This window comes from Arachis duranensis, chromosome 6, assembly GCF_000817695.3.
Source record: "Arachis duranensis cultivar V14167 chromosome 6, aradu.V14167.gnm2.J7QH, whole genome shotgun sequence".
Taxonomy (NCBI): domain Eukaryota; kingdom Viridiplantae; phylum Streptophyta; class Magnoliopsida; order Fabales; family Fabaceae; genus Arachis; species Arachis duranensis.
Window position 1 is genome coordinate 3,393,078 of NC_029777.3, and position 9,213 is coordinate 3,402,290.

A 9,213-nucleotide genomic window follows, 5' to 3' on the forward strand; every position below is an offset into this window, starting at 1 on the left:
TATTTTAATTATTAATTTTTTTATAAAAATAACTATAAGTAAGTTTCTCGTTATTTGAATTACAATTACGAAAACAGTTTATGACAGTAGAACTGTAACATGATAGAGGGAGCAGTAGTAGTGATGAGCATCGTGAGACGTAGACATGCAGGGAGGGGAGTCAGAAAAATAATCACAACTTAGCTTCTACTATTTATTTCTTTCTTTTCACCGTCATTTTCGGAAATTCACATCCCATTATTATTTAAGATTAGTTTTTTGTTTTTTACATGCTGGCTTATTTTGCAGTTAAGCGTAATGATGATCAAATGCTCTTGATTCTTGAACCAGATAGTAGTAGGGACTAATTTTGATTCCTTACCGAGATTTTAACTACAAAATGATTATTAACCCCCCTAAGGCCCATATTTTATTATAGATTCAAGTAAATTACATGGCAGCAATTATCAAATAATTCCACTAGTTGCCATTTTCATTTTGTACTCCATTTACAGCTTTCTGCAAAATTCAATAAAGAGGAGTTTCATCAATACTATATTCTAATATTCTAACTATGTTGAGTGAAAAAATGAATTATTGCATTGTATGTATATATATACGCTATATAAAACATCGTACAAATTCATACTTTATTTATTGTTAGATGAGATATAAACTAGATTTACGTTAGATTTATATCCTATTTAACGATAAATAAAATGTAAATCAATACATGTTTACTTAATATCATTAAAGTTAAATTACACAATAAGTTCTTATATTTTTAGTAAAATTGCAAATTAGTCCCTACACTTTAAAAGTTTATAATTAAATTTCTAAAGAGAATTAAAATTTATAATTTAGTCCCGTTAATTTAAAAAGTGTTTGATTTAATAGAATATTCTCAACATATTCTCAATTTTAACAGAATATTCTTAATATATTCCGAGAATATTCTGTTAAATCAACATTTTTTGACTGGCGGGAACTAAATTACAAATGTTAATTCTCTTTAGGAACCTAATTACAAATTTTTAAAGTGTAAGGACCAATTTACAATTTTACTGAAAATATAGAGACTAATTGTGTAATTTAACCTATCATTAAAAAAAAAGGGGCAGATTAATTCACCTGAAAGCAGGACAAGGCGAACTGAACATCACTTTCTGATATTTGGTGGTGTAACACAACTCTCAACCTAGAAGAAGCAAATAATGCCATTATTTTATTATCCATAATGTGTGGTTAATATGCATTAACTACTACTTATTATGCTGTGAAAATATAATCACTTTAAAGTGCCCTGGCTAATATTATTGCACAAAACATATAAAATCTTAATCAATACTAATTGAAATAATTATTAAGCAATAAAACAATAAACACCTTGATAAGCCTGTTTGCTTAAGAAGAATACCATATTCTTCTAAGTCCTTGCACAGCTTTATTGCTGTAGTTCCTGAGGACTCTTCTATTTCAACATATATCTGACAACAGAAATAAAATAAAATAGTTGTAGATCTTTTATTTTTTTAAGCAACTATACTAGTAGAAAAAAGATTAGCAACTAAATAATTATCGGTATAAAATACATATTAAAAATAAATTAAATAATACATATAATTATATACAAATATATAATAATTAATTTTTAATGTGCACGTAATATTTTTTTTTTCAAGTTAATGCATCCATACACAACTTTTACTATTGCAGGACTCTAATTTAGATCACAAAAATATTGGGGGAAAAAGTACTTACTATATTGGTTTCCACAGAAGAGGTACACACTCTCAGGCCCTGAATTTTGTTCAATCCATCTAAAAAACAAAGGAAAAATTTCATGTAAAAAGCAAGTGTTAATTAATTTGGAAGTAAAAAATCTTGAGTAGTGTGTAAAGTCTAAACTTGCAATTCTTCAAGCACACAAAAACTGCATGTGTAAATCTATTACCAGCCAAGAGTCTTGCTTTCTTGTGATCACTTTCTAGCTTTGGAAGATTTTCCTGTAAAGCAACAAGTGCAGCAGCACATAGGATCCCAATCTGTCTCATACCGCCACCTAACGTTTTCCGGAGCCGCCTAGCCTGAAAAAGGTGTATTGCACTAGACTTAGTATCATGTTCTTTCAGATAGAATCTGCATATAGCTTCTATTATATCCCCTTTTGAAGAGTTTGGATTACCTTGGCAATGAAGCTATTGGAACCAACAATGACAGATCCAACTGGAGCACCAAGACCTTTTGATAGGCAAACCTAATTAATTTTATTCAAATCAATCATAGACAGGTTAGATTAATTATCATGCAATGTGGGGAATAAGATTTCTAAAAGGGTATAACATACTGAAACTGAATCAGCTGCTTGAACAAGCCTATCCACTGGAACACCAAGTGCCTGAAATGTAACAATTAAAATTGCAAGTAATTTATTTTTCTTCAAGTGTCAGTATAATTCAGTAATTTACTACTTACAACCAAGGTAGAGAAAATCAAGATTTTACGTGAAATTAAAAAACTAAATTAAATATGTAAAACATAAAACTGTAACAAGATGTAAATCGTAAAATCGTCTTTGTAAAATCAACTGACTCATTTAAAATTGATATCAGAATATTTAAGAGTTATATCGAGATTCTAACTACTATGCTTACAACAGATGCATTGAATATGCGAGCTCCATCGATGTGAAGCTTCAGTCCATGCTTCTTAGCAATCTGTCCAACTCTGTCTGTATATTCAACTGAAAGGCATCTTCCACCATGACTGAATGCAGCAAAAGAATATCACAGAAACACATTGTTAATAGAAAAAAGGGTAAGATTTCTACACCTTGATTAACAAAAGAACTGAGTTGCTTACTTGCAATGAGTATTCTCCAAGCAGATAAGCCTTGTGGTTGGAAACACAATCTCCTCCTTTGGATCTCTAATAGCAGCCTCAATCAAATCAATGTCCATGGTTCCATCATCGTTGTTCTTAACAGTTCTAGGATGCACACCTCCAAGAGTTGAAATGCCTCCATTCTCATATATATGGATATGGGAGTTGTGTCCAAGAATCACTTCACTTCCCCTGCTTTCACAATGAACAAGCACGGATATAAGGTTCGCCATGGTGCCGGACGGGACAAAAAGGCCTGCTTCCTTTCCCATTATCTTTGCCATCTCTGATTCTAAGTGAAAAGCAGTTGGGTCATGTTCTAGAACATCATCACCAACTTCAGCACCTTCCATAGCAGCTCGCATTGTTTCGGTTGGTTTTGTGACTGTATCTGATCGAAGATCCACAATCCTTTTCACCATTTTCTCAGAAAACTAACACAAGCCAAAATCAAATGTCAAATTCCATTCTCTCCTTGTTAATGGAATCTGGATTAAAACAATCCTTGTTACATAATTTAATTAACAAAAGCATAGTCCAACAAAAGTCACAGAAGATATCTTAGAACTTGGCATGCTTGCAAAATTCAAGGACCGTGAATTACAATAATTTAGTGATTTAGAGATTAAGATAAGAGAATCTAATTACCTTGATACACCTGCTAAATTGAAATAGTAGTAAGAACCCAAGTAGAGTTGAGCAGTAATACGGTTGTGTACTCTTTATTTGAAGCAGGTTTTTTGGAGTAAATTGCAGTGGCAGAGATTCTAAACTTGAGTTCTGTTTAATACCGTAATCATAATTATAATCTGGGAAAGATTTAAAGGTGAATTTGCCGAAAGAATCATTAGCTTATGATGAAATGACAACAAACATGGAGAGCCAACAACCAATGGATAACACCAACTTGTTACCATATTTTATATTTTCCACCAACTATTGCTTTGTCTTTATTTCTTTCGTCACTGTTTTTTTTTTCCCTTACCAAAAAGATATATTTTTTCATACAAGCATCAATCAAACTTGAACAATTTGGTGCCATTTTTTCCAGTCCGATTATAATACAATAGATTTTTTGTTAATGTAAACACGTGGGAACAAATATTTTGTTTTTGGTCTGACCAATATTATTTATTCGTATCATTCCATTAGAGGACCTTGAGAAAAGAAAAGTTAAAAAAACCAGGGTTTGAATAAAGTGTTTCATTCTTAAGTAAAGGGATTTCGTATTTACTGAAGAAGTCCATAGTTATAAAAATTGAACCGGACCGAAAATCTAAAATTAATAAAGATATAGTTTGAGCCTATATCTTCTTTATATTATATGTTCCTCTTACCACTAAACTATATCATTCTAATATTATTTTAATTTTATACTTATTTATATTTAAATTAATTATATTTTTTATTATTCATAATTATTAATATAAATGTCATTAAATTTGTACAAATAAAAATATCAAATATTTTTATTAAAATACTAGAATTTTATATACTTATTTAATAATAATTTAATCATAATTTGTTGATTATAATTTATTGAAATTTGATTATTTTTAAAATATTAGTAAAAATATATTTTTTAAATTTTTGACTATTTTATATTTTTCATTTACATATGACCAATTTTATCGGTTCAATCGGTGACTTACCGATTAAACCAGTTATCCACTGACTTAATAATCTCACTCGTTTGATCATTAGTTCAATTTTGACAACTAAAAAAGTATCGAGACAAGAAGTAGGAACAATTACAGGTAAGTTACTATCTCAGGAAGTTCATACAATTTATCAGCAGATCACTGGATCTGTCTCAATGGTCCTCTTTAAGAAATATTCCATCTAAAGCCGCTATTCTTAAAATTTGTTATATTACCATTTGATACTGATATTAATTATTATTTAAAATTTGAATTTTTTTTGTCACGTATAACGGGAGGGTTTCGAACCCGAGACCTCTATCCGGAAGAAATAAAATTTCTAGCACACCATTAATTTTCTGTAAATTATATATTGACACCAAGATCCATCCAAATACATTATATTCTTCTCCCCATTGAAGAACTTGCCTCCATCACTAATGTTATGTTGCAAGTTAATGACTCCATTGAAATCTGGATTCTGCAACAACACTTAAACCTCAATGTTTGAACTTGGTGATGGAGACTCCAGCCTAAAAACCTCCTCTCCTCTGTCTGCCACAACTTCAATCCTATCTCCCTCATCAAGTGGAGTGGTTTCTTGGGTGCTGTTATCACATTGGTTTACAGCTTACATCCTATCCAAATAGTCGGGCGCCATGTCTCTGTTCTCGAAACAAGATTCAGAGTTGTTAATGTTATCTTATACCACCTTTGCGATTATCCTCTACAGTAAGTGCATCTGCCAATTTAGTCCTCGCAGGACTCCATATCCACACCATTTTTGGATTTCGGAGTGGCATTGTCAGGTACAATGTCTGCTGGCTGGTGCAGGGAAAACCATTACAGTTCTCTGTGCCCTGGGCATTAATTTCATCAGCTGCATTCTCAATACACTCAAGCTCATGATTCTTTGCTACAATTTCTTGTTTTTGTGCTTGTGTCCTACACTGTTTCATGACCATTTGTATCCTTTCCAGCTCTGCTATAAGATCCCCATAATTCTGTCATAGATTGTTAATCCTGTGTGATGCTGCTAAGTGCTAACTGCTCCTGCTTTTGTAAAGCTTGGAAGCACTCCAATTCTGTTACAGCTATATCCATCTGCTTAAAAGTGGCCTCAATTTGTGGCCAGTGGCGGAACCAGAAATTTTATAAGAGGGGGCCAATTAAATATAAAATATAACAAAAAATTAACAAAATATGATTTGTAGCATATATATCAAAAAAGTAATTATATTATATAAAAGTCAATGTTCAACTACATACTAAAACTTTATGGTCCAAACTTTATGTATGCTCTACGAATTTCATCTTGTTGATTGATAGGATAATTCCAAATTTGCGGACGCTTTCCGGGATCACGCATCAATGTATCAATATTAACTTGATCTATTTCAGTCCTTGCTATTTTGGAAGCAGGGGTTGAATATCTTGCTCAACAAGTTGTGTCACAGGTTGTTCAATAATATTTTGAACATTACTCAAAGAATCTGAAGCTGAATTTTGTTCATCATATATTCTCTCTTTTCTCTTGAAAAATGAGTGAATTGTTTTCATCTTTGACATTTTTAACTTAACTTGAACTATCTAACAAAAAAAAAACAAAAATAATTGCATATATATTATTTTCTTAAAAAAAATATTAAACCTATTGAGTAATAACAAATAATTTTAGAAACACAAATATATAATAACCAAAAATAAAGTTATTGATTTACCTGATTATTTTTTGTTCCAAGTCTCACAAAAAAATAATTCTATTGAGTTTTGTCCTCACTTCAATCTTTGAACACTGTCCATTATAAAAAAAAATAAATTAATTATTTTAAATAAATAATGTAAATAATACTTGACATTGTCATTAACTTAAAAAAAATTGAAATATACCTCTTTGAATCTTTGTTGTGCATTGAATGGTTAATATTTTGTTGTTCACTTCTCTTCAATGGTTTTTCTTCATATGTCTTGTTTTGGTATGGAAAGAAAATTAAAATGAGAAGAGTAGAAGACCAAAAGTTTGGGAATCACTAAAAGAGAGAGAAAAGTGACGCTATGCCTATGATAGTTTGAAATAAATATTTGAAAAATGTACTAGGGTTACTTTAATTAATAGTATGGGCTTGGGCTAGTATAATAGAACCATTTTTATTAATTATTAGAATGAGCTATTTGTTAACAAGAACAACAATAATTCAAATATCCAATACATAGTGCAGTTTTTAGTTATTTTAATTTATAAAATTTTGTAACTTATATTTTTTTAATATTATATATAAAAAAATTTAATATTATTAATTATTACTATTTACTATTTTTTTTTAAAAAATTTGGGGGGACCATGGCCACCTTAGGTCCCCCCGTGGATCCGCCACTGTTTGTGGCCAAAGACTTCTTTTGCCCTCATCTGAAAACTCGTAAGCCAGATTATGACGTTCAAAATTCAGTACCGACAAGCAGTCAAGTGGCACAAAGAAAAGATACATATTCTACTTTTGGATAAAATTTTAAATTCTTGAGGGGGAAAAGAATAATGTCTTTAAGTAGCGTTTGTTTTTGAGGTATTGAGACAGAGACTGAGAGATTGAGATTTAGTATCTTGTTAGTTCAGAGACTGGTACTAAAATTTCTGTCTCTGTCTCTAAAATTTCAGTATTTCAGTACCTCCAAAAAGTAGGGACATAGGGGACTGAAATTTTTAGAAATGGAGACTGAAACTTTAATAATATTTTATACTTAAAATACTTTCATTTCAATTAATTAATTCCAATTTTACCCTTTGTGCAAATTAAATTAGAGTTTTATTCTTGTTTCAATTCCTGTCTCCCATTTTGCCCAAAAGGCCAAAACAGAATACTAAGATTTATTTCAATCCCTGTCTCTTAGTCTCTGTCTCTCAGTCTCAGTCTTTCCGTCTTTGTCTCTCTACCAAACGCTAAATAGACTGAGTTAGGACACAATGGCGGTGTTTGTTTAGGAGTACGAGACATTGAGATAGGAACACAAAGACACAAAATTATATTTAGCAGATAAGAAATGTACAGAGATATTGTATTCAAAGACACTAAATTAATATATTTTATATTTTTTCAGACAAAAAAAACATACAAATAGTTGTAAATTTATATATATTGTTTAATATTTAACAATTTATTAATAAAAAAATAATTAAAAAAGAGAGAATTGACGGACTTAACCCGCCAGCCCACCAACTCATCGTTAGGCAGGGTGGAGGAGAAATTCGAAACCGCCTCTCTAGGCGGGTGTGAGGAGGGTTTTTGGCGGGGCGGGCTACCTCGTTTGCCACCCCTCCTTGCTAAAAAGAGCATAAAATTAGAGGAGAATTTTTTATTTTGGAATAAACCTCCACTAAAATTAGAAAATTTTCTCTATGAGAATGCTAGAGGAAATACTTTATCATGAACCATTTGTAGTTAATTTTTCTTTTGGGCTTTAGCCCTGTTTTAATACAAAAAAAAATTAATTATCAAATTAGTTTTTAACTTTTTATTTTATTATTTTTTGATGAATTAGGTGAGTCTATAACAATAATAATTTTTTGGGACAACAATATAGTTGGAATAATTTCTTGTTTTCTTTCTAAAAGCCTAGGTTTTCTTGTGTCTCCGCGTGAAAGTGAAGCAGCCATGCGTGGTGGCTTCGTTCGAGGAGGGACCTCCCGTTGACATGATCCAAGGGAGAAAATGCGGAAGGAAGGCGAGATTCTACATAGATTAGGAAAGAAGGTGAGAAAGTCAGGGGAAGGAGATGAATACTCAGGAGACATGGCCAATGTTCCCAGAGTGGAGGAATGGATGGAGGCAGAAGAGATGGAAGACGGTGTGGAAGTGGTGGTGTGTAGCCCGCAACCAGTTACAGACGGTCAGCGACATGATTTTGGTGCACCGGGAGGAGCCCTATCCTTTGCGACAATTGTGAGGAACGGTAGCGCTACAAAGAGGACTGATGAGGAGAAAAAGAAAGCTAAAGAAAAGGTAACAGAGTCAGATTCGGAGGATGAAGAGATTGAGGTCAGAGTTGAGAAAACAACGGAAGGTATATACAATTTGATTATTGGAGAAGACATGCAGAGAGAACTCAGGAGCTATTGGTGGGACTCTTTGATAGTGAAATTGTTGGGAAGAAAAATTTCTTTGCCTGTTTTAAAACGCAAATTAGAAGCAATGTGGGAGAAACAAGGAAGCTTGGATGTGATTGATTTAGGCAATAACTTTTTTCTAGTTCATTTCTATAACTCGGAGGACCTAGATTTTGCTATTACTGAGGGGCCATGGAAAATTTTTTACCACTATTTAACTATTCGGTTATGGCAGCCAGAATTCAATCATTTTCTAACTTCCATTGAAAAAATTGCAGTTTGGATCCGCCTTCCTGGTCTAGCTATTGAGTATTACAATAAAAGAATTCTAGAAAAGATAGAAAAAATTGTGGGAAGAACTCTGAAAGTGGATGTGAACACTGCTCAGGTAGCAAGGTTATGTGTAGAGGTGGAGATGGAGAAATCCTTGACCTCTCAATACCAAATTAACGGGGTTACTTACAATGTGGAATATGAAGGAATTCATCAGGTTTGTTTCCACTGTGGAATAATTGGCCATGAAAAATCAGAATGCTCGGAATTGAGGAAGAAGGAGACTGAGCAGAGGCAAAATCTTCAGTCAGCTGTAAGGGAGGAGGAAGAAGGGGGCAA

At 32.2% G+C, this 9,213-nt stretch overlaps 1 protein-coding gene across 1 annotated transcript; it reads right to left on the minus strand.

Annotated features, from left to right (window-relative positions):
• Positions 1-363: 363 nt before the first annotated feature.
• On the minus strand, positions 364-3,714 carry LOC107492006 (low-specificity L-threonine aldolase 1). The gene is made up of 10 exons (XM_016112956.3): positions 3,511-3,714; positions 2,842-3,296; positions 2,634-2,745; positions 2,327-2,377; positions 2,165-2,236; positions 1,934-2,066; positions 1,741-1,799; positions 1,366-1,466; positions 1,111-1,177; positions 364-498 (listed from the first exon to the last, which is right to left on the minus strand). The coding sequence occupies exons 2-10, from the start codon at positions 3,282-3,284 to the stop codon at positions 460-462; spliced, it is 1,077 nt and encodes a 358-aa protein (XP_015968442.1). The 5' UTR covers positions 3,285-3,296; positions 3,511-3,714; the 3' UTR covers positions 364-459.
• Between the last annotated feature and the right edge of the window lie 5,499 nt (positions 3,715-9,213).

Bases quoted from the DNA above. Each gene is read 5' to 3' on its own strand.
- LOC107492006 (XM_016112956.3), bottom strand. From the start codon at position 3,284: ATGGTGAAAAGGATTGTGGATCTTCGATCAGATACAGTCACAAAACCA. The intron at 2,237-2,326 runs GTATGTTATACC...AAAATTAATTAG, and splicing joins AAGCAGCTGATTCAGTTTCA to GTTTGCCTATCAAAAGGTCT. The intron at 499-1,110 runs GTGAATTAATCT...TGAATTTTGCAG, and splicing joins TCGCCTTGTCCTGCTTTCAG to AAAGCTGTAAATGGAGTACA.